The sequence below is a fragment of the Ursus arctos genome, unplaced genomic scaffold (assembly GCF_023065955.2).
Source record: "Ursus arctos isolate Adak ecotype North America unplaced genomic scaffold, UrsArc2.0 scaffold_12, whole genome shotgun sequence".
In the NCBI taxonomy this organism is placed as follows: Eukaryota; Metazoa; Chordata; class Mammalia; order Carnivora; family Ursidae; genus Ursus; species Ursus arctos.
Window position 1 is genome coordinate 28,583,062 of NW_026622786.1, and position 26,470 is coordinate 28,609,531.

At 37.2% G+C, this 26,470-nt stretch overlaps 1 protein-coding gene across 1 annotated transcript; it reads left to right on the forward strand.

Moving 5' to 3' along the window:
• The first annotated feature begins 1,534 nt into the window (after positions 1 to 1,534).
• On the forward strand, positions 1,535 to 22,200 carry GCLM (glutamate-cysteine ligase modifier subunit). Its single transcript, XM_026497585.4, has 7 exons — positions 1,535 to 2,064; positions 6,384 to 6,449; positions 7,742 to 7,826; positions 11,292 to 11,351; positions 12,360 to 12,562; positions 13,747 to 13,861; positions 17,808 to 22,200. The coding sequence occupies exons 1-7, from the start codon at positions 1,939 to 1,941 to the stop codon at positions 17,975 to 17,977; spliced, it is 825 nt and encodes a 274-aa protein (XP_026353370.1). The 5' UTR covers positions 1,535 to 1,938; the 3' UTR covers positions 17,978 to 22,200.
• Positions 22,201 to 26,470: the final 4,270 nt, after the last annotated feature.

A 26,470-nucleotide genomic window follows, 5' to 3' on the forward strand; every position in this document is an offset into this window, starting at 1 on the left:
GCCCCAACACTTACTAATGAGATTTTCAATAAGTTATTTATCTGAGTTGCTATGAAGAGTAAATGAGTTTACATAATGTAAAATTTAAAAACATAACACAATGCTGCTGTGATTTCATGTCATGAATTTGCCACTGCTTTGAGAACTGGATTGTAAGGGGGAAAGGGCAGAGGCATTAATAATAGGAGCTCTCACTTACTGAACCTTTACCATGAGCCAAATACTCTACTAAGGGCTTTTGGTAAGCTCTCTAATTCCTCACTCCTACTCAGTGTGGTAGATACTGTATCAGGTGGAACCATGGCACCTAGCCATTTCTGTAGGTCAAAAATGGTCAATTATCAGCAATTTCCTATGGTTTAAACTAACATCTGGCCCAGACTGCAGAACGTGAAACAGAGACTAAGTGACCTAAGTTAAACTAGCCAGTACCTGGTAAAGTCAGATTTGCAAGCCACACAGCTTTATATCCGTGAGCAATATGCTACATAAATTCCCAGCAAGAAAGCAGGTCTAGTAGTTTAAGAGGTTCAACCTCTAAGTTTAAATCAAGAATTATTTGTATGGTATTAGAGAATATACAAGAAGACAAGAAATGATGCACCAGGAAATTCAGCATAAGGATCAAATGTTTACATTAATTAAAATACCCTATGCTTGTTCCTGCTTCTGGCATTACCCTTCTCTTCAAAGAATTTTTACCTTCATTCAGCCAACAAAGATTTACTCAAAATCAGGCTCGTCTCCAGCCACCTACTAGAAGGAGCTGCTTTTCCACTTCACCCTGAATTCTTACCAACTGGAATTTATCCTTTATAATAGCATTTTGCCTTTTAATATATCTGATTTCTTTTAACAAAGGAAAGCTCAATAAATGTTCAACTTGAGATTCATACCAAGTCTACCATACATGAAATTCAATAGGAGTAAAGAATCACAACCATCTCTAACGGAATGGCTGATAAAATCTTCCCGAAGAAGTGTTCTCTTTAATCTGAACTCATGTGGAAACTGCCCTAAACTACTCTTTCATATGCTTAGGCCTTAACTTTGGAACTAGAGTTTTAGCTTCTCAAAGGCAAAGATTAAGTCTTACTCGCACACTGTCCGGCAAAAGTCAGTAGATCTGTAATGAATGAACATGAAGAAAAACGCGCAGTTCCGGGGATGCGGGGAGACCTGGAGAAAGAAAATGAACTAAAAGGGTAAAAAAGCAATGAAGGGGCACTTTGCCTTAACACCCGCCTTTGAGAACTAAAACCAGCTAGGATTTCAAAGCCTTGGTAGCGGCTTTCGCTGTCTTTTTAAAGAGGTGTGGAAGGAAATCACCAGCGCGACCGCCCATTGGCTGGGAGGCGAGGCCGCGGGCGCAGCTGGCGACGCTAGGCGGAGCGGACCCGGGCCGGCGCGCCGTCCTCTGACCGGCAGGGGGAGCCCTGCCGAGCGCCGGGTCCCGCGCCGCGCCGCCCCGCCCAGCGCACCCCGCGCTCTCCCCGCCGCGCGCCCGCCCGCCGCCCGGCGCCACGCCCGCCACAGGCCAAGGGCCAGTCACCCGCGGGCGGGCGTCCCGCAGCTCTCTCGCCGCCCCGCCCCGCCCGGCCCGGCCCCGCCGCGGGACGGGTAACGGTTACCAAGCACTTTCTCATCCGCGGTTTCTGCTTAGTCATTGTCTTCCAGGAAACGGTCCCTTCAGTTGGGAATCAACTCTCCGGCGGCGGCCGCACTAGCAGCAGCCGCCGCGGCCAGAGCGTCCTTCCCGGGCCGCCGCTCCGCCACCGTCCGGCCTCCCTCGGTCCCGAGCACAGGCCGAGGTCCCGCCGCGTGGGGCGGCCAGTCTCGCGCTCGGCTCTCCGGCCTCGGGCTCCGCGTCCTGCGGGGCGGCCTCCATCCCCGCCTGCGGCCCCGTCGCCGCCTGGCCCCCCTCCGTGGGCCGCTGCCATGGGCACCGACAGCCGCGCGGCCGGGGCGCTGCTGGCGCGGGCCCGCACCCTGCACCTGCAGACCGGGAACCTGCTGAACTGGGGTCGCCTGCGGAAGAAGTGCCCGTCCACGCACAGCGAGGAGGTGAGAGACGCGGGGCTCCGGGGCCGGCCGCAGGCCGGCCGGCCCCCAGGGGGAAGCAGCGCCCGGAGGGGAGGGCGGGCGGGCTCGGGGCGCCCGGTGAGGCGCGCACCTGGGCTCCGCCGGCGCGGGGAGGCTGGGGACACTGGGGTTGCGACGTCGCCTCCAAACCTGCAGCCGGGGGCCGCGCGCCTTAAAACACTTGGCAGGTGCAGCTTCATCCCGAAGGACGCCTCTGTCGATGCTCCCAACTCTCGAACGTACTAGACCCCTCTTCTTTGCGGGGCCCAAAGGGGTGCAGAGAGGACCAGCACTTCCCTCCCACCCTCCCCCAGCCTCTCGCCCCCTGTCCCCCACACCGCGGCCAGGTGAAGACATAGCTTAAGAGATTCGCTTTTCCAGGATTCAGGTGAAGGTAGTAGTAATAATCCACTTAGCTCTGAGGCTGTTAACAGTAGTTTTTCTGTTGCTGTGAGGCACAGGACTGACTCAACGCTCAGATTCGGCTTGGGAATAAGGTATGCATTTTTCTTGCTGAAGATGAATCTGCCTCAGTTTATTTGCCTGAAGACTAATCACTAGTTTGAGGTGGCAGAGATTAATCTGGAATTATACATGTGATGCATATTTGGTCCGCAGCTGGTCATTCCTGGGTGGAGAGTCAGGGTGCCCAGTGAATTGCGGAGGCATATAGGTGGTATAGGACGGCTTTGCTTTTGAAAAATAACAGTGAATAAAAACAAACCTTTAATTTAGGAGCTGTGTGACTTTGGGAAAGTCACCTTCTCTGAGTCTGTTTACACAGCTTCGAAGTTGGATAATGATAAGGTCTTCATTAACTCACTGTAAGGATTTAAAAAGATAATACAGGACAGTGCTCACCGTGGAGGCATTTATCTACCTTTTTATCAAGATTTTTTTTTCAAGATTCTATTTATTTGTTTGATAGAGCGCGCACAAGTAGGCAGAGCAGCAAACAGAGGGAGAGGAAGAAGCAGGCTCCCCGCTGAACAGGGAGCCCAACACGGGGCTCCATCCTGGGACCCTGAGATCATAACCTGAGCTGAAGGTGGAGGCATAACCGACTGAGCCACCCAGGCACCCCTTTTTATCAAGATTTTAAACCAATCTTAAATAAAAGAAAAAATGTCCCATGCCATATTATATGATACGATGATTATGATATCAGCTGTATTCCTAGGCAGTTTTTGCTCTTTTATATAAGATGTTGGTGATATACTATGCAGGAGCACATGGCATCCCTCTGAGTATGCTCTGGGCCTGTGAGCACCCATCAGATGAGAACTCTTGGTTATAACTTTAATAGGAACCAAAATCTGTACTGTATTCTGTGACCAGGTTCCATCTATCTCAGTTTGTATACCTTTTTTGTTTAAACCACCCCACTTAGACTATTTCTCCCCCAAATAAATATTTCTGTATTTAGTTCTATTCTTTGAATTTCCTCCCAGAGCTGCTGGTTCAATACACCATTTTCCATTTTTATTGACAATATTGGGTGAAATTTTTGCTCTCTTGTTTCACTACAATACACTTTAGAGTAGTGGCCTTCGAAGTTTTTTGACTGCAAACCCAGTAAGAAATTTTACCTTGCAATCTAGTGCATAGTCCATAAGGACAGAAAGTAGGATGAGTGGTTACCTTGGGCTGGGGTAAGAATGGGTAGTGACTGCTGGTGGGCACATGGAGATGTTCTAGAATTGGATTGTAGTGATGGCTGCACGGCTCTGTAAAACTCTTTACAAACTTTCTAAAAAGCATTGAATTGTGCACTTAAGTGAATTTTGTGTATAAATTATACATCAGTAAAGCTGTTAAAAAATCTATCTCAAAGGTTTTATGGAGAGATTAACTGTGTATTCTGATATTTTTCTATCCTATTTTAATTTTTAAAAACTCTATTTCTTAATGTAACGAGTCACACTCCACAGTTTGAAAACCCTGTTCAAAGGACTAACCTCTAGTTTTTTCTTTTTTGGGGGGAGGACTGCTACATAAGAGGGACAAAATAAACTAGAAAACATTTGAAGAAAACTTGAAGATAGGGCAGCATATTGTAGGAAAATAGGACAGTTTAGTTAGGAGAGACATATTTTGTTTCCATGTAAAAAAAAACACACACACAAACCCAAAACAAAACTTTGTAACAAACGGAACTCCAGATTGGGATATGCTACTTGAAACAGTTTAACCTTGTAGAATAAAGAAACTGAATAAATCATTCATTATTAAGAAAATGTACACATTGAGTAGCAAATTAGATCAAGTTTCCTAAAAGGTCTCTTCTAGTTCTTATGTATATGTTTTTTTTAAATTCCATTATCTTTAAAAAAATTTTTTTCACTAGAACTTTATGAGATCAAATTTTGTTTTTTAAATGAGCCATTATAGGACTGTTTTGCTCCATTCTTTGTTGTAAGAGTATTTGGCCATATGAATCATGTAGTATATTTAAAACTCTTATATGACTCCAGATCTAATGATACCCATTATGATGATACTTACTTCAATGATCCTATGCATATATGATAAAAATGAACAAAGAACAAAATACAAGGTTAATGTTCAGTCAATATAGATAATATATAAAAGATTAGAAATCATTAGATTTGTGATACAGTCAGTGAATTTTTCATCGTAACATTGACTGTTCTGTGATTTGTCCTGACATTTTGCAGAATCCAAGATTAATTAAAGAAATGGTTTCAAGAAGGGGGTGAATATTCTGAAGATATACTTACCTTCCCGAATTGGGCTTCTTATCAGGAAAACCTTTAGTATACAATTGAGCCATCCTTCCAGAGGAAATTTTCTTAAAATTCTCCTATGATTTGAGCCAAAGCGTTCCGATAGAATTGTTAACTTCTAGTCCTGCTCCCCCAACTTTTACCAATTTTGAAAAGAATATTGACGTGTAGTAATTATCAACTAATTTTTATTTAATATCTTAAATTTGATTATAAATATATTTTCCATGAAGGTAGAGACCTTGTAGATTGAATTCATGTGGATTATTGTGGATAGCACATAAGATTTTTGTTGTGGCTTATGAAGCTTAATGTAGATGACTCTGAGTTCTTAAATTGATAAACCAGTTGTGCCTTATAATTATCTGTACTAAGATAAAAGCAGTAAAGTGCTTGTGTCTGTTTTTATCATAAGCAATCACAGATAAGTGAGTTCAGAAGTTTAGTCTGTGTTATTGCTATTAAGAAAGTGCTTTTGCAGTTTAGGGACTTGCTCCCAGTTATTCATTTATTTTTTCATTGATTGCCCACAGAATGCAGAGCACTGTGTCCTTGGATATTTATAAGGTAGTGATTTCAAATTGCTAGTGTTGCCCATTAGTGGTCATAAATCAGTTTGGTAAGCCATAGAACAGCATTTTTTTTTTTTTTCTAATTAAGAGACTAGAAGCCATCAGAGTGCCTAGCATGTAGTGAACATACCGTTTTGCAAATGTTTTGTTCTGTTATATGTATTTAGGTCCTTACTCTCTATGTGAATGTATGTAGGTCTTACTTTGGAGCTCTGTCAGACAAGTTTGAAATACACCGACATAAGGGATGAAAGATGCATGAACAGTTTAATGGATTTAAATATACTATAATGTTAGTGTAAACAAGATTTTTTTTTCTTTGTATAAGGAAACATTGAAGACTGGTTGGAGGTATACCTAAGTGGTAGGCAATGACATGTGGGCTGACATTATGCAGGTTGACTTGTGTAAGATAGGACTGTTGTAGATCTCAGACTTTACATTTTGACTCCTTGGGATGCTTGTTAAAATGCATTTCTGCTGCCCTTAGAGCAGGTCTAGGATGGGCCCAGGAACTGGAATTTTTAATGAACACCACAGGTGAATAATGGAGTTCCTCTGGCCACATTTAGACAATCATTTATTTGTCTTTGAGGATTATCTCATAGTGGTTAATATTAATTTTAGTCAGGCTTCCTGAGCTTGAACTCACGTTCCTCTGTTTATAAGCCTTATTCTTGAAAAATTTTGTTTCTTTGTAAATGCTTTTATGTCTCAAAGGCTTACTTAACCTTTCATTGGTACAAAAACACTTTAAAAATAGATTACTGTTTTACATCAACATTCGAAGATTAGGATAAAAACAGAGCTAAACTTGTTTTGTTAAAACAAAAACCTTGTAGAACTAAAATTTTGTTTTTTTATGGTTTTTCCTATTGACATCTTCTTTTTCCAACTTATCAAACTAATATATTCTTATTGTAGAAGTACAGAAAAATGTATAGAATTTGATTGACAGGTTCAAAATGCATTCCTTTTACAGCTTCGAGATTGTATCCAAAAGACCTTGAATGAGTGGAGTTCCCAAATCAGCCCCGATTTGGTCAGGGTGAGTAAAATGTTAATGAAGAAATCTCGTAGGTCGAAAGGGAAGTGCAGTACGCAGAAGATTAGATTTCCCCAGTTTTGACAGGGAAGTCAAATAGGCAATTAGCACAAAATTCCCTGTGGCTGATTTACTGAGATGGCTGTCTGACCCAGTATACTTAAGCATAAAACAGAAAATCCAGGATGTATCACCAACTCTCCAACTAGACTAGATAACAGATTCTCTGTGCTTAATTCCCATCACAGTTGCTTCACTGTGTTCCAGTTTATATTTGGTCTAGTAAAGAAGTGACTATTTAACAGTTTTGGTTGTTAAATTGCTTTGGCAGAGTATCATAATAATATAGTCACTAGAAATAATTTAATGTCTGTTTCAAGGGAAACACTGGGTATTTCATTAAATGTTAATAAATGACTTATAAATGTTAGTATGCAGACCACCTGTCTGCAAACCACTCTTTGGAATCCACCTCAGCCAAAGGCTCATAACAAATTACATCGACTACTTTAAAACTATGAGAGGACATGCGCTGGAAACAGTTGTTGCCATGGGCATTGTGCAAGTTTAAACTCTATAGCTGCTAGGCAGATGTTGATTAATGTCTTCTATCAGTCTCTGTTTCTCTGAAATGACCATTTGCTTCTATTTATGCATGACTGACAAACACTTATTAAGCCTTTGATATGTGCCAGGCATTGTAATATGCCCAAGAATTGTGGGAAAGGCCTCACTGTTTACTTTGTTTTAATCTTGTAAATGTGAGTTAGTATATTTCTGATTTATATGTACTAACATTTTACCATATTCTTCATAAATTATTAATTATAATGCATTACAGTTGCCTTTACTTTTTTATTGCACTCAGAAAAAAAGTCTTGGTTTAAAATGTTTGTGATTAATATAAGAAGCTTTTAACATGTCATTATGCAGAATGGGTAAATATTTATTATTTTTCATTGGTTTCATTTTTAAGTTAAATTATATACTGTGTTAGCGGTTCTAACTCCTCACATGCTGCCCCCCCCCACCACCATGTGTTGGGGTTTTGGTCATGCATTCCTCTGAGTACCTGATCAAAAGGAGATCCTTTTTCCCAGAAAACGGATACACACACAGCATTTTACCTTTGTTTCAGGGCTTTACAAACCTGATGAAGCCCATCCAGACATCAGGTTAAGAACCCTGTTATCTTATGGGTTCCCTGTTTCTAAAGGACATTACGGGATAATAGAAAATATATAGCTAATTAAAAACATTAATTTTATATTTATTGTAAACATTGTTTATTATAGGAATTTCCAGATGTCTTGGAATGTACTGTATCTCATGCAGTAGAAAAGATAAATCCTGATGAAAGAGAAGAAATGAAAGTTTCTGGTAAGGTCCAGCCTTTACAACTTATTTTGTTATACAGTGGAAATGATAGCTTTTGTCAGGCAGGGGGAATAAGCCTTTCTTTGGTTCTGGTAATGAGTGACTCAGTCACTAAGTGTGAGAAATATAAAGATTCTTTTTTTTTTTAAGATTTTATTTATTTGAGCAAGTGAGCTAGAGAGAGCAAGTGAGCGAGAGCATGAGCTGGGAGAAGAGGGAGAAGCAGGCTCCCTGCTCAGCAGGGAGCCTGATGTGGGGCTCGATCCCAGGACCCAGAGATCATGACCTGAGCCAAAGGCAGATGCTTAACCAACTGAGCCACCCAGGCGCCCCTAAAGATTCTTTTTAAACATAATGTAAACTCCCAAGAGGAAGTTATAGAAGGTCAGTTTTGGCTACTTAAGTGGAGTCAGAAGAGGACTTCACCTTGCTGTTCTTCACGATGGTCTCATTAATTTATATGTTGGACTTCAGGAATATTAAGGTGGACGAAATGGAAAGAGTAAAAGGAAGGCTTAAGAGCAGTGTCATCCAAAGCAAGCATAGGCCCTCCCTTCCTGGTGGAACACTGCTAAGCAATGGCTGAAGTCACCTGGAAGTGTAGACTGAAGTCTGGGCAACAAGTTGCATGAAGAGAAATAAAATCCATATTCTACCCATTCAACAAATGTACTGAGTGACTATTTACCAGAGACCATGCTAAGCTCAAGGAATGAAAAAAATGAAGAGATGGGCTGTTCTTGCCCTCAGCTTACAGTCAGCATAGTACAGTCATTAAAAGCTTGAACTTAACTAGATCGAAATTCCTCAGTATGCAGATTACTGACTGGTATAATCTTGGGCTAACAAGTTATTTGACCTCTCTGAGCCTCATTTTCTCATTTGTAAAATAGGGATGCGTCTGTTTCACAGGCTTCTTTGTAAATTAGATAAAATAACAAATGCACTTAGCACAGTGCTTGGCAAAAAGTTAAGTGCTAAGTAGCTGTTATTTATTACCATTTGTAGTTTTGTGTTGGTTGTTATTTTTTTATTAGGATGGACAAGTAAGATGAGAGAGGGTATTGTTTTTTTGACTCAATAACTACCATTTATTGAGTCTATTTTGTACCAGGCACTGAACTTCGCACATTTTGGTTATATTTCTTCACATGATTCTCAAAACAGTTCTACAAGGTAGGTATATTATCTGCATTGCATAAGTGACATTAAATAACTTGAAAGTTGTCATATAACCAGTAAGTGGTTGAACCAGGAATCCATCCAGGTATGCCTCATTCCAAATCCCATTTCTTTCTATTAATTTCACATTGCTGTTTGTGTTGGAAAGGAATTAAAAGCAACCTCTTCTCTGTGGTTGATTGCAATTCCTCATGGTTTAGGTCTATCTTGTAGCTCTCACAGGTTGTCCTCAGTTCCTAGAGGGCTTGAGATTTTTGATAGGTATCAAAATTCTCCCTATATGAAGAGCTTTCCTTTCTCTACTTACCTAAGAATACCTCTTGTTTCGGAGAAAGGAGACCGTTTCAAATGGCACAAATTCATGGCCAGAGGGTTAGTGGTAGGGAGGGTTTCATGGAGTATAATTATGGGAGCTCTGGGTGGATTAAAGTGGTGAAGATTGACTCTCACCTGGTTGGTAGGGGAGTGGTGATGACTTTTAAATAGAGAAGTCGAGTAAAGAAAGCAATGCTTTAGGAAGATTATCTAGCAGTAGAAAAGAAAGGACAAATAAATGTATAAGGTAAATTTGTTATATTTGTTGAATACCAGGCAATTTACACATAGATATTTCATGAGCCCTCGTTTCTCTCCATTCCCTTTTCTGATTTTCTGTATTACTACTCTACCTTTTTGTCTATTGAGTAAATTTAGATTTTGAACAGTGAATTTACATAAAGTAAATCTATGTAAATAAATTTGAGTTTGAATCAAGTTAAAGCCTCAATTTTAATAGAAAACTACTCAGCTTTCCTGGTAACCAAAGAAATGCCAATTAATGCAGTCCTGGGCAGGTATATATTGTACATACTAAATTAGCAAAAACTATATTTTTGATAGTGTCATATATTGTTAGAATAATTCTTTTAGTTGGCTGGTAAACTGGTACAAATCTTTTAAATAAAAGTAGGAAATAAATAAAATAGGACAAGATTCAGGGTGCCTGGATGGCTCAATCAGTTAAATGTGGATTTTGGCTCAGGTCATGATCTCAGGGTCCTGGGATTAAGCCCCACATCTGGCCACGTTCAGTGGGGGTCTGCCTCCCCCTCTGCCCCTCCTCCTGCTCTCTCTCTCTCTCTCTCTCTCTCTCAAACAAATGAAATCTTTAAAAAAAACCCAAAAAACAAAAAAACCTAAGATTCACAAAAAAGATCATTCCCTTTGCCTCATACACATTTCTGACAATTTGTCCTTGGGAAATGCTTCAGCAGAAAGTTAACAAAGTTACCAAGATGTTTATTTTAGCATTGTATGTGATAACAAAAAACTGGAACTAATGTAAATGTTCAAAAAGTAGGAACTCATTTGAGTTATACCCTATCAAAATTACAGAATAATGTTTAACCACTAAAAATGAGTATGTAAAACTATTCATTAAAAATAGAGTATACAAAAATCTAAACAGTGACTGCTTTCAGTGATGAGACTATTGGCAATTTTTTTTAGTCTTTCTACTCTTGGGTTTTTCTCATTTTTATTTTTTTTCCAGTTTTTAATTTAAATTAATTAATGTACAATGTAGTACTGGTTTCAGAGGTAGAGTTCAGTGATTCATCAGTCTTATATAACATCGTGCTCGTTAACATCATGTGCTCTTCTTAATGCCCATCACCCAGTTACCCCACTCCCCAACCCCCTTCCCTTGGTTTTTCTCATTTCTAGAGTGAATATGTTACGATTTTTAAAAATGTTAAGAGAACTAAATACTTCATAAAGATATAAAAAAAATATTACAGAAAGATAAACTAAATAGAAGTAGAATAAATGTTATACCCTGCTTCATATGACCAAAAGCTGGACACTAATGTCTAAAAATTAAAATGATTGTATTAGGAAGGTGGGATTGTGGGGTTTTTCTTTTCATTTTTCTTCACATTACAAGCAATTTGTTTATTGAAGAATGTATATAATATGTTCCATTAATATTTAATTCATAAAAATGTATCTTTTGAGTAATTTATGTTTGTATATTTATGTGACCTGCCTTCTAACAAATGGAAAATTAATATTTGCTTTTTTGTTTTGACGAACGGATATTTTTTGGCAATTGGCATGTGATTTAAAAAGTCCAATGGAAAGGTACTTTCATGTCTTAAAATGGAAACTATACAATTATGTGCCTAGAAAAGGAAAAATAATTCCTTCAGGATTCTCTGTCAACTTAGTATTGTTGGCAGTGTTAATACTGTTTAGTAGAATGTTACCCAAATGTAGTGATCAGTTTTGTCTTCTTTTGTTACCCAGCAAAACTGTTCATTGTAGGATCAAACTCTTCATCATCAACTAGAAATGCAGTAGACATGGGTAAGCAAAAAGTTAACTTTTTACCTTCATAACTTTAAATTAGTGTAGGTGTATTAGTTATATCTTGTGTTCAGGACCAGGTGAAAAAGAAGAAGAGCTCATTCCAATTTTACTTTTTAAAGTTTTAGCCTAATTTCTTAAGGCTTCTGTCAGATCATATCGACTTATGTAGGTTCATATTTTGATATAGATAAGGAACGTAAAAGATGTAACGTAATTAAATGTTAACTATACGTTTGGAGATGAAGTTCTCCTTAACCATATTCTTAGCCCTTGTAGTACTACACATGAAACACCATGACCATCATCACCACAACAACACAAGCATTTTCATCTTTGTTTGGCACTTGGTTAGATTATTGTGATAATACAGTTATTCAACATTTTCTCTTTTAAAACATTCTTCCAATATTATAGGTGTTGAACGCTTAAATAATGAGCTCTTTGATATAACTACAGAATGAACAATAATCATTTAAAATAAACCCTTTAAATTATTTTTACAGAAATCAAATTATCTACCTCTATATAGATTAGTACCATAAATTTAGTTTTTCAGAGTCTCAAGACTATTCTTTGCCATGACTACAAATTACAGAATATGAGGTCAGAATTCTTGTGATCATCCATACAAGAAAACTAGTAGAACTGGAGAAGAAAATTTTATGAAGATAAAGAAGCTACCAAAAAATTCCTGGGGCCTAGGAAACAAGGAGGCATGTTCCCCAGAAGGACTGTCGGAGCTGTGAGTCCCTAGGAAGGAGGCAGGTCAAAGAAACTGACCTGTCTACCATACAGACCAAGCAGACAAACAGGGACTTCTGCTTTGTTAAGAGATGCCAGTGTTCTAAATGATAGGTAAATTATGAAACTGAATGAAACAATCTGCTATATTAGAAAACTAGTGAACTGTATGGACAGAATTTACTGGGATACTTGAAGGACATTAGAAATACTCGTTTTCATTATGTAACAAATATTTACCTATTGTGTTTTCCTTCACATCAGCCTGTTCAGTCCTTGGAGTTGCACAGTTGGATTCTGTGATCATTGCTTCACCTCCTATTGAAGATGGAGTTAATCTGTCCTTGGAGCATTTGCAGCCTTACTGGGAGGAATTAGAAAACTTGGTTCAGAGCAAAAAGATTGTTGCGATAGGTACCTCTGATCTAGACAAAACTCAGTTGGAACAGCTGTATCAGTGGGCACAGGTAAAGCACAGCTAGATCACAAGTGCTCTGGGAGGAGCCTGTCGTTTACAGTCTTTGCTTCACACCGTTTAGCATCGTGCACAATAGTGGACACTCACGGCGGGGCGGCGGGGGGGACTGTTCCCAGTGTGGGAGTTTTGAGGCAAGCTTTAAAGCACTGGATTTTTTCATCTCAAATATATACCCAATTTACCTTAATATTAATCTCATTTAAAAGGATGGACAAAAACACTAGAAAATGTGTGCCAAAGTATTTATAGCCAAAATGAATTCAGGTTATTTCCTTCGGTTTTACTGTTGTGATAAAAATATTACATTTTTCTTCAGATATGATTAGGTCTTGGTTCTGATTTCTTAGGTAAGGGAATATCATATGTAACAAATATTTTGCTGTTATTTAAAGATATAAAAGACTTCCGGTTCATAGAATTTGCTAAGGAATAGGTGTCATAAATTAATCACCACCACTTTCTGGCCTCTAATAACGTACAGTATTATTAGGGAAGTTGCTTACCAGTATTTTACCCTTACTCTCTGTATTTTTCTTTACTCCTTTTACTTCATCCCCAGCCTTCTCCTTTGCAGAGCTTTCAGTTTCTTATAGACAGGAAGACCTTAGAGAAAGTATTGCCCCTTCTCCCTTTGATTTGGTGATAGCCAGAATGTGGCTAAGATTTAGTGAGAGAGACTTGGGTCATCTGGAATGTATCTGTAAATTAACCAGAGTAGCTATTAGCAATTATCTAATTCTTTTGCAAAATGTGTCTAATTTATAACCACATTTTATACTTTAACACAAAATATTCTTATTGTTTCTATTTGATCCTTTACCTTTAAGACCCATTCCCTCTTTAGCTAGAATCATCGCACTTAGAACCATGTTTGTTAATGAGGCAAATCTAATAAATAAGCTGTATTAGATTGCAGGAGCTTAGAAACTGTATTGGCTTTTCCAGTAGCACTGTAGCTTCCCCCGCCCTCCCCCCAAGCTTTCCTTTCCTTGTTACCGCTAACATGAGTTAGGAAAGCATACATTAGTAAATATATTCATATAAAAATGTTTTATAAATTTTAAGCAGTATAAAATGCAGTCTTTCGTATTTTCTAAAATGATGTTCTTTTATTGCTTTCCACTTTTTGTAGTACTTAATTTAGTGCAATGTCATGATTTTTTTCACTTCTAGGTAAAACCAAATAGTAATCAAGTTAATCTTGCCTCCTGCTGTGTGATGCCACCGGACTTGACTGCATTTGCTAAACAATTTGACATACAGCTATTGACTCATAATGATCCAAAAGGTAAGACTGAGGTTTTCATTTGTTGATTGATCATGAGCTTTTATCTTACAAGAAGCTACTTGTTAAAATTTAATTTTTAATTTTGTGCAGTGATAAATGTTACCTAGAACTTTTCTTAGTAATCCAAAATATATATCCATTTAGTTTCAGAAAGCTTTGTCTATCAATGAGAAAAAAATGGAAGGGATCATTTTCTGAACATCCAGTCTGTTGAAGTTTATAAATATTAAGCTACACAAAAAAGATCTTTTAAGATACTCTAAATAGTATCATATAAAATCTTGTCTAGTATGGCAAAAAATTGTACCAAACAGCCACTTTGTTAAAAAGGGTAAATATCTGGAAAGAGAGGCAGATAAAATTTAATTTGAAATTTAAGCATCTTAAAATAGGTAATTGAGGGGCGCCTGGGTGGCGCAGTCGTTAAGCATCTGCCTGCAGCGCAGGGCGTGATCCCGGCGTTCTGGGATTGAATCCCACATCGGGCTCCTCCGCTGGGAGCCTGCTTCTTCCTCTCCCACTCCTCTACTGTGCTCCCTCTCTCGCTGGCTGTCTCTCTCTGTCAAATAAGTAAATAAAATCTTTAAAAAAAAAAAAGATAGGTAATCGATTAGGTATTTTATTAATCATTACTATCAAGACCTATATGTTTGGCGTCAATCAGAAACATTATTTGATAAATGAGAACAGCTTGTCCACCTTCTGTAGTGTGATGTTTTATTAACATTTTACAGGATAAGTAGGAAAGCTAGGAAGAGAATGTTTATACTTTATAATTATTTATTTAGCAGTCTGCTCCATTCTCATTTTTTCACTGTTTTATAGGAAGAGGAGGAGCTTTAAGAGTTATTGCTCCTCACATGCTAGGAATCAAGCTAAATGCCTTAGAGGGATGATCTGTAATTCTCACAGCAACTGAAACTAGGCATTTTATCATTGAGGAAATAGAGCCTCAGAATTTAAGAAACCAGCCAAGGTCACCCAGTGGGCATGGGACAAAGTTTAAACTTGGACTTGGTCCTGGCTGAATTGAGAGCCTTTCCCCCTATACTGTACAATCTTTTTTATTTGAAATATTAGCATTGTAGTATTTCAGTCTGAAAATCTTACTTACTTATCAGTTACCATTTAAATGATACCAGAATAGGAGATAATGACTTTTGCCTCTCCCTTCAGTAATTACTTTCACAAGTAATTAGATTCATTAAAAAAAAAAAGTCATCTTAGTGAAAATCTAACAAAGAATTTCTATGCCGACTTATTCTGAAACATAAACCATTTAAATTCCAACTTTCTATATGTTGGCATATATCATATCATTTATCTGTTTTACTTCTATATGTTGGCATATATCATATCATTTATCTGTTTACTTGGGCTCTTCCAACAGTAATTATTATCAACAGCTGATGGATGAGCCTGCACCCCGTTCTAGCTCCACTTGAAAAAAACTCTTTCCTTTTTCTGGTAGGAAAAGATTAAGGTGTCTGGTATTTTATTTCCATGGTACCTAAATGTTGACATGTGGATATGTGCTAATGTATCGTTCTTATGGCAAACTAAATTGCATATGTGTATGAGAAGAGAGATTTAATCCATTTTTGGTATGTTTTTGCTTTACTGACATAACTTGACATTTGAATGTCTTTCTAAATTTAATCCTAAACCCTTTGATTAGAATTTATAGGCTGATCCTGCATATAGCATTAATGAATCTTCAGACACTTTGATCTGTAATGAAGCAATCTTTTCTTAAAAGATTTATTGTGTTTACTGATTCTAAAAAGCTCGCATAAGTATATTTAAAAGTATGTAGTTAAGTTGATGAATAGCATAGCTCTCTGATTATGTGTCACATTTTATTTTTTAAGCAATCAAGTTGTAAAACATTTAACTCTGCTTGTCACCTGCAATAGTAGAGTTTTGTTTATAAGTCCCCTCTAAAGCCCTTCACCTGTTCTAAAATTACCCTATTCTTCAGAAAGTGCTTATTTTCCATTACTCTTTGTCCTAGAAGTTGTGGTAACAATTTAACTACAGTCAGCGTGAAATTATGAAGTAGGTGATCCTGACTCAGAACCTTCCCCTTTTTATTTGTTTTATCCTTCCCTCCTTCCCATTAAATCTGATCTGCCTTATGCCTCATTCCCTCCAGGTCTTGGTCTCTGTCAGACAAACTGATAAACAAATCCACGTTCATGTTACCCTCCCAAAGAGATATTTGCCTTCCATTTATGAAAGCTGCCATTTACTGGCTGCATGACCTTGGGCAAGTTACCTAACCTATCTGCCTCAATTGCCGCCTGGAAAAGGGGAGAGTATTATCTATCTTGTAGGGTTAACAGGTAGATTAAAGAAGCTAATACATGTAAAGTACTCAGAAAAGTGCGTGGCACATGATAATAGCTAACACTTACAGAGTTTACTATTGATGTTACTCAAAGATCACAGCAGTTCTTTTGGGACAGGTGGGTCCTTTAGCACACTCCCCAATCACACTGTATAGTTGGTCACTTAGTCTCTGTGTGGTTGGTTCTGACCCTAGTAGAATCTCTCCATATTGATTGATTGATTGATTCAGCAGACATTTGAGTACCTACAATGTGTCATTGTTCAAAGTACTAGGGATATAAGGACCAAGTCAGATAAATTCCAACGTTCATGGGATTTATATTCTGTTGGGAGGAGATGGACAATAAGGTAAATGTTAAATGTGAGAAATGGTGGTATATGCCATGGAGAAAAGTTGGCTGAGGGAGAAAAGAGTGCCCAGGTTAGGGGGTGTTTTATGTACGGTAGTAAGGGAGGCCTCTCTGCTAAGATGATATTAATCAGAGACCTGCAGGAGGGATGATAGTCCTGTGAGAATCTGGAAGAAGAGTGTTCAGGGAAGAGAGAGCAGCTGATTCAAAGGCCCCAAAGTGTGAGTGTGTTTGAGGATTTCAAGATACAGGTATGAGGCCAGTGTGGCTGGAGAAGAGGCAGTGAGGAGGGGAGTAGTACGTTGGAGCCAGAGTAGAGGGCTTGGAGAGCAAACGTGGAATTAGAAAATAATTATTTCATCACAGAGATGCAAATAAAAACCATTTTTATTTGGCAACAACCATTGCCAAAGAGTTTTTTAAATGATTGCTGGTGCTTGTGAGGATATGGTAAGATTGGCACTCTAACATTATCAACTGCTAGTAGAAGTAAAATATAGCCTTTCTGAAAAGCAATTGGCAATATACTGTCTATCAAGCCTTCAAAATGTGCTTGTACTTTGACTTTGTCATCCTGTAGCCAGGCATGCATTTTAAAGATGTTCAGCATAACATTATTTTTATTAGAAAAATACTAAGAAAAACCTAAATTTTTTGGTCAACAATGAGGAAATATATAAATTATGATATCTATATAATATAGTATCTGGGTAATTATTAAAAATGATGCTTCCACAGAATATTTAATTACATGGGAAGATTCGTAATAAAAGTTGAAAAGATAAGTAAATTAGGTTGTAATTACAGCATGATTTTTAGTTTTTGAGATATGGAAAGATACAGAAAAGTTGGAAGGATATACATGGCAATGGAAATAATCTATCTCAGGTTGATAGGATTATGGGTACCTTTCCTTTTTCTTCCGTGTATGCACTTTGCTGTATTTTCACTGGCTCTACATTACAATTGCCTGGAAGTCTTCAAAAACAAAAAAAAACACATGCAGGCTCCACTCACCAGAGGTTATGAATTAAATAGGCTGGGTTAGAGGTGTAGGGACTTTCTAAAGAACTGCCTGGATCTTTTTAATATTCTGGTTCAGATTCATAGCACACATGAAAGAAAAGCATATATTATATTCAATTTCGAATTGTTAGTTTTTTTGTGTTTAAATGTTTACCTACATGGTAAAGTGCCGTTATTTTCAAATTTAACACTTTGGGTTTTTATTTGTTTGTTTTAAGAACTGCTTTCTGAAGCCAGTTTCCAAGAAGCTCTTCAGGAAAGCATCCCTGACATTCAAGCACATGAGTGGGTGCCCCTGTGGCTACTGCGGTATTCGGTCATTGTGAAAAGTAGAGGAATTATCAAATCAAAAGGCTACATTTTACAAGCTAAAAAAAGGGGCTCTTAACTACGACTTAGGATCATAACCTACTGACTTGTATTTTCCTTGAATATAAGATAAAATTGAGATGTATAAAAATTAGTTACTGCCTGTAAATGGTGTCATGGAGGCAGATAGTCTTCAGTTATATTTGACGATATGTTATCTGTCAAGTTCTGAATACTTCTCTTGCCTCCATATCAGTTCATTCACATGAACCACTGTATTGTTTTCATTAAACTCTTGTTTTCTAATTGAAATTGTCTATAAAGAAAATACTTGCAATATATTTTTCCTTTATTTTTATGACTAATAGAAATCAAGAAAAATTGTTAGATATATTTTGGGCCTAGGTATCAGGGTAATGTATATACATATTTTTTATTTCTGAAAATTAATTAATGGCTTCTTATCTATAGTACCACTAAGCAATTTAATTATAATTGTTAAAACTGAAATACTGGAAGATATTTTTTCTGTTATTGATAAGATGATTATATCCCAGAGTAACTGGAGTAGCTGAGATCTACTAGTAGTGTAAGTAAAATTCATTTCTTCAATACATGAATGAAAACTTAAACTTAATTGTCCTTGCTTGTAGTTTACCTATAATGATTTAATCTTGTATTCTTGTGCCATATTTTCCTTGCTACTATTTCCAAGACAAACCAAAGTAAATCTGAAAAAGGAGACTAGAAACTTCGAAATTTTTAGGGGTTTTATAAAAACAACTATTATCATCTCCAGATTCTTCTTAATACTTGATCCATCCTTAATATTTTGCTATTCATTCAAGAATATTCAAAAAGTATTGAGTGTTTATCATATGCTGGGCACTGTGGGCTCTGGGGAGAAGGGGGGGCACAAGGAGTCAGAATCAGTTGAGTAAAATATGTAATATTTGCTCCCCACTAATAACTGACTCGGAGGGACTAACAGCCAGAAAAGGAGTGAAAAAATCTTTAATTCAGGGTGAACATTGTCTATTTAGACAACTTTTTTTGAGATACAGTCTTAACTATTTAAAAGCAAATGATATAATCAAAACTTTAGAGCTAGAAGAGGTTATAGATTATTTATTATATTCCTCATTAGTTTAAGAACCAGAAAATAGCAAATAAATACGCTGTGGCCATTGATATAGACTACAGGTCTCCTTAGTTCTATAAATTTTTATCTGTAAACCAGATATTTTGAAAAGTTCTTCAAAAATCTCTTGAATGTCAGTCAGTACTTTTAAACCATGCGTCTTAATACATGGTTTATAAAAAAACTAATACAGGGTGCCTGGGTGGCTCAGTCAGTTAAGTGTCTGCCTTTGGCCCAGGTCATGATCCCGGGGTCCTGGGATCAAGTCCCACATCAGGCTCCCTGCTCAGCGGGGAGTCTGCTTCTCCCTCTGCCCCTCCTCCCTGCTCATTCTCTCTCTCTCTCATAAATAAAATCCTTAAAAAAAAAAAAAAAACTAATATGTAAAACTAATTTTGCCCAGGCTTTTTCAACTTAGAGAAAAGTGGTTCCATAGCCAAAGTAAATACACTAGGAGCGCCTGGGTGGTGCAGTTGGTTAAGTGTCCGACTCTTGCTTTGGCTCAGGGTCATGAGATCAAGCCCCACGTAGCACCAGAGTCTGCTTGGGATTCTCTTTCTCCCTCTGCCCCAACCCTGCATGTGTGCGTGCATGCGTGCACTCTCTAATAAATAGATCTTTAAAAAGAAAAAAAAAGGTAAATACACCAGACTCTTCCTATCCTAAATAAGGTTTTGTAGTTTATTGGTTAGATAATTTGATCATTAGAATTGTAACATGAAATCAGCTGATTTACTTGCTAAAATTCATTTAGACTTAGAGCTTCCTAAAGCCTTATATAGCCTCTATATTAATCGTATATAATGTTATTGAATGTATATAGTTAACTTTTTTCTTTGGAAATGTGCAACATTTTTTTCATACAACATAAGTCTTTAAACAAATGCTCATTTTAATTTAAGCCTAAACAGTGAATTGGTCAAGATATCTTAAGAGGGAACTTAATATCACATTTGTTGCTTTTTAAAACCCTAGACTTATAAAAATGGATTGTTTGAAGGGTTATTTTGAAAACGAAAAAAAAAAAAACAAACCAAAAACTTATGTTTCTAATTGATCCAAAACTTCAGAGGAGCTTTTTTTGTGTTCTTTCTCCCTGCCTCTCTTGACAAAGAAGCAAGATTGTAGATTCATTTTGTGAAGGGGATTGTGTATGTATGGAATTTTAAAATGAGTTTTTTATTTCACTTCTGTACCTTTAATTTCTGTTATTGAATAACCATTTTTTTAAAAAAACTGATTTTTTTTTAAGACTTGGCAATTTTCCAGTCTGGTGTTCACATCTATTTTTTTTTTTTTTGTAAACTATGAGAATATAGTGAGTGCTTTTCAAGTATTTAAGGACTTAATGTTTAAAAAGCCATAAAATAAAGAACAGTGATACTACCAAATAATTGCTTAAAGCTGAAAGCTAAGTTATCAATAGTGTATATAACAGATATGTTTTCTGGGGAGAGGTGTATCCAATGACTCAAGGTAGAAAGAATTTATATAATTGTGGTTTTTTTTTTTCAGTAAACATGAGAAGAAGCTACAGTTTATTACATTTCCAAGATACACTGGAGCCTTACATTAACACAATGTACTGTAACTTAGAATTTGTTCTGTGATGAGTCTATCTTATATTCTCATCCAAGAAACTGTAGTCACCAGAAGGACCAAGATGTCTTATAAAATCTGTTCACATGGTGTAAATTCTGCAGGCCACACTGTGCTAGTACGCTAGCAGAGTGTCCTCTTAGGGATAGCCAGTGCTGGATTGAATCACAAGTAGCTAATAATTTTTCTGTTCTCAAAGAAGATCACTTAAACAGCTATGTGTGGAATGGAAAATAAAGTTACTCTATTTTGAATTAATGGTCAGACTTTCCCCTACCAGAGCCAAGTAAGTAGTAACTGAAATAGAATCTCAGTTTTCAGTGATAAAAGGTATAAGATTCATGTAATTACAACTCATTTTTTAACAGATTTTCTTTCCAAATTTTCCACCCAGCATTTTCAGTATTGGGGAATGAAATGATTGACAGTTCATCTCTCTGACAATTGTACATTTAGAGAAATTTGAAGTTGTTTTAATGAGAATATAAACCATTTGTTTTCATTATCAAATATACCAACTTATGATTCTGAAAATATTTTTTTAAGCTAACTTCCTGATGTACCAGAACTTGTACCTGTCATTTCCTTATAAAGTTGTTGATGGGATATGTCAGTTTTGTTTTTGAAGAGTATGTAACATAACTTTCATTAATATTTTTTATAATTTTCAGAATTAGAAATACATTTAGGGCAGGAAAATGTTTTCATTAGATAATTCTACTTTTATGTGTCTATAGTGGTGTATTATAAAATACAGACAAAATATAAAGCATTAATAAATTTTTATAAGTCTTTAATTTCGCCTATGAGTATTATGAATTATCTAATTAAAATAAAGTATGTTGTATACTGTTTGAGTTGTTTGAAATAGTTGAAAGCATCCTAGAGTATTATATTGATTTTGACCTATTTGAACTCAAACTGAGTATGATTTGAAAATAAATTATGAATAATTTTTAAATATCCAAGCCATAAAGCTATTCATGCATTCATTCATTCAAAGATTTATCAAATGCCTGCTATATGCCAGCCACTCTGTGTAAGGTATTGGCAGATAGACACAGAAATAAACAACCTCTGTCTTCAAGGAGCACATAGTATATGTGGGGAGGGGAGAGATCTGTACACGAACAAGAGCAGTAGAGTCCATCTGTTAATGATCAAAGTGGGGAAAAGGGATTGGGGGCGTATAGAAGTGGGGCTACTGCAGAAATTAGCCTTAGAGTAGGCTGAGAGGATGGCTGGGCATTCTGGCAGAGGCCTGTGTTTGCCTTGTTTGTAAATAGGCTTTTATTGAATGATGAACAATTTATATGTAAACTTTAGAAATTCAGTGAAAACACTTTCTTAAAGAGCTTGCCCTTACATATAGAAAGGAATGGCTTCTGTTGAGACAAGAGTAAGGTTGGAAACGTAATATTTTATTTAAAAAGAGGCTAAAACTTGCTCAAATCCCCCAAATATATCAGAATATTGCTGTTAAAATTTCACTACCAAAAAAGGCAAACAAAATTTTAATATGTATCTCTCAGCAATGAATAAATGCATAAAATGTCATACAAGATTTTTATGTGTCTGTTGGTCCATTATTTTAGAAGGATTCATATTTTACAATATGCATTACTTACTTTGACTCAGCTCTGTTTTCCTTGTTTCTTTCCTCACTGTTGATTCTTGCATCCTACTCCATTTAAGTTCGCTTTTTTCTTAAGCATGTCATTAGTAATTCTTTCACTGAAGGTCTTTGGGCAGTAAACTTTCTAGGTCCTGTTTGTCTGAAAATGTCTTCATTTTGTTCTCAATCTTAAATGATCATTTGACATTATAGAATTCTAAGTTTCTAATGCTTTCCCTGAGCAATCTGAATATTCCATTGATTTTCAGCATATATACTCTTCCTGATGAAACTCTGCATTTCCTTCCCCTAGAAGTAATGTCTTTTTCTCTAGTCTTTTTTTTTTTTAAGTTGAAAATTTCAACTTATTTTGATGTGTATGGAATTGGAACAGAGCAGAAAAATTAAAACTGGCTGCAAAACTTTTTGATAACAAAACATAAAACATTGATAACTGGATTTAATCAAATTTTAAATCTGTCCCTCAAAAGACACTTAAGAAAGTGAAAATACAAGCCACAGACTGGAGGAAAATATTTCCAATACATATTTCTGATGAAAAATAAGACATAATCAAATTATTTTTTTTAATTGCACTTCAAAGGACACTGTCAAAGTAGAGAGACACCCCACAGAATGAGAGAAAATTTTTGTAAATTGTGTCTATAATGGCCTTGTATTCAGATTGCATAAAGAACTCTTACAACTTCATAATAAGACAACTCAATAAAAAATAGGCAAAAGGTTAGAACAGATTTTTCTCCAAAGATAACATATGAATAGCCAATGAAACATTAAAAGATGCTTAACATCATTATCAGGGAAATGCAATTTAAAACCACAAGGAAACATCACCAGAATACAAAATAGCTACGATTTTAAAAGACTGACAGTACCAAGTGTTGACAAGGATGTGGAGCAAGCAGAACTCTCATAGCGCTGGTGGGAACGTAAAATGGTATGACTACTATGGAAAATACCTTGGCATTTCTTGCAAAATTAAATATTCACTTACCATATGTCCCCATAATTAGTCTCCTAGGTATTTACTCAAGAGAAATAAATACAGATGTCCAAAACGGACATACATAAATGTTTATAGCACTTCACTCATAATAGCTGAAAACTGGAAACCACCCAAATGCTATTAACATTTGAATGGATAAATGAATTGTATTATAATCATGCAATGGAATGCTAAGCAATAAAAATTATATATAGTAACAGATGAGTCTCAGACACATGCTGAGTCAAAGAAGCTAGACATGAAAGGGCATGTACTTACATGAAATTTTACAGCAGACTAAATTATTTAATGACATTTATTGCTGTTTCTGGGTACCTTAAGGTGTCTCAAAAGGTTGCAAAGTATCAGTGGGGATTACAGTCTCATCTATATGCTTGATTGAGGTGGGTCTATTTCCAAGCTCGCTCGTATGGTTGTTGGCTGGATTGAGTTCCTTGTTGGCTATAGGCCAAGAGGCCTCCCTCACCGCCTTGCCACAGGGCCCTCTCCATAGGACAGCTCACAACATGCAACTAGCTTCCCACAGAATGAACAGGTGAGAGAGTGCAAGATGGAAGTCTGCTTTTTTGGTAACCTAATCATGAAAGAGATATCCACCACTTTTGTCATTCTTTTCATTATCACCAGGTCCAGCTCCCACTCAAGGGTTTGAAACTGGGAGATGGGATTATTGGGGGCCAGCTTACAAGCCAAACGTTGTTTTACATGTAATAATGCAGAATAACTTCAGGTAGTATTTATTTTTAGGAGGCTTATGAACTAAAACTCATCTTTTGGTTAATGCTTGAAATTCCAGGGAGAGATTCAACCCTTCAGTTTAAGAGTCTAATTAGTAAAATATTGACTATCAAGGGAGTTTCTCTTTGGGCCTGAGTGATAACTACTGTATTTTCATACTATATCTACCTAAAACTGGGTATACTGTATTTGCCCTAAATCCACATTGGGTAAAGAGGATAGGCAAAAAGGCAGAAACAGAAACAGGGCAAACCTGGTAAGCCCACATAAAACAAAAGCAGATCACATTGCAGTTTTGCCTATTATCAGCCTACCTGTTGTTAGACCAGCTCAGTCTTCTCAGATTGCGAGTATGTACTGACATTTTAATTTTTGTGTTTTGTTTCTTAATCTTTTAGATTGTAATGATTGGGAGTTTTTGTTTTACTTTAAAGTGGCAATGCTTGCAAGTGAATATTGCATATTGATTTTCTAATATTCCCCAATTTTCTATACCCACTCCTGTGATCTTAATTTCATTTTCATGCATCTGCTCATGTTAAAGTTGTAGAGTTAATGAGTTCATGCATGTAACCTCCAATAGGTTCACTTTCCTTCCCCTACACCATTCTACCTTCTCTTAAAATCTAACCTGTTTTATGTTCCTCCTCTTACATAGTCTCATTGCTATGTGGCCATACTAAAATTCCTTCTTTGGGGCCCCAGGGTGGCTCAGTCAGGAAAGCGTCTGCCTTCGGCTCCGGTCATGATCTCAGAGTCCTGGGATCGAGTCCTGCATTGGCTCCCTGCTCCGCGGGGAGCCTGCTTCTCCCTCTCCCTCTGCCTCTCCACCCTGCTCGTGCTCTTTGCTCGCTCTTGCTCTCAAATATATAAATAAAATATTGTTTATTTTTAAAAAATAATAAAATTCCTTCTTTTTGTTCCTTACCACATTCCCCACAAGGTTCAATCTAAACCTTTTTCCATCCCTCTAAGCAGATGAATCTTCTATTTACAGAGAAGATTGAGGTTATCTATACAAAAGCCCCTCTTTCCTTCCCTCCACTTCAATTTCCTTGCATTCACGTTCTCTACTTCAAATATTAACTCTTCCCTCCTGCCTCAAAGGAAGGACCATTCTTCTCGGCTAACTCCATCTCTATTTTTTTATTCCATTCTTCAGTTGGATTTGGCTCAGCTACAATAAGAGAAAATCCCCCCAAATAACAGTGACTCTAAAAAGACGGGTGTTTTAAGTGATGAATCACTAAATTCTACACCTGAAACTAATATTATGCTGTATGTTAACTAACTGGAATTTAAATAAAAACTTGGGGGGAAAAGCCAGGTGCTACAGGTGAAACAGATCTAGAAGTGGGCTATTGAGGACAGATATGGCAGCTCCATCAGTTGTCAGGGAATCATGTTTTCTTTCTCACTGCTCTCCCATCACTAAAGAGTGGCCTTTATCCTCATTGCACAAACTTGCTGCTTGAAACCTGAGAATACAGCTTTCCAGGGAGGAAAATGAAGTTAAAGAAGGTAGGGAAGACCTCTTTTCCTATGTCCCTAAAGAACTACACAACAACTTATACTAATTGGCCAAAATTTAGCCACATTTGGCTGGAAAGGAAACCATCAAAGGACCTGCTTAGCTGGGTAGCCATGGGCCCAATGAAAAATCTGTGTTTTATGACAGTAAGAAAAAAAATGGTTTTCTGTTATAAAGAATAGATTCGGTAAAGCACTCATACTTTCTCACCTCCAACAATATCCGTTTCCCTACTTCTTCAATCCCTTTCCATTCTCCTCAAATATATTCTAACTCTCCATACTTCATCCTAAAAGAACACCAAACACCTTCTCTTGATTCTGGTCATTCTCTTCACGGCGAAAAAAATTTTTTATCGCTCTCCTTTAAAATTTAACAGTTCTTTTCTGCTTATTTCCGATCCCTAGTCACCATCTCCCCTTTAAATTAGATAGCTTCCTAGTCTCTTGTGTTTCTGGAACATTTAACAAATACATCTTTGCCCCAAACGAGTCTTTCGATTTTACTTATTAATAAAAAATTCAATTAATATTTAATTTCACGAATAAGACAAGAGTACGTCGTTACCAAAAAAAAAAAAAAAGTATTATAAATAATGCAAACGCCTCCTTCGGTCACACCCATGAAGACCAAACATATGAGAGGATGGTTGAAGTTGGAAAGAAGATGCGATTTTCCAATTCGTTTGTGTGAAACTGGAACGAGGGCCCTCCGTCACTACGGGTTCGCCGCCCCCACGAACGTCTCTCCCTGCCATCGGCCGGCGGGTCTGACTTTCACCGCACTGGAGTGAACGCCAGAAACCGTTGCCTTAACAATCTCTAGGTCCGAGCCGCCTGACCTAGGTCGGTGGGCTGGAGGCCGGTACGAGATTCTCGTTACTTCCGGGATCCTCGCGGAAAATGAGAGCGAGACGCTTCT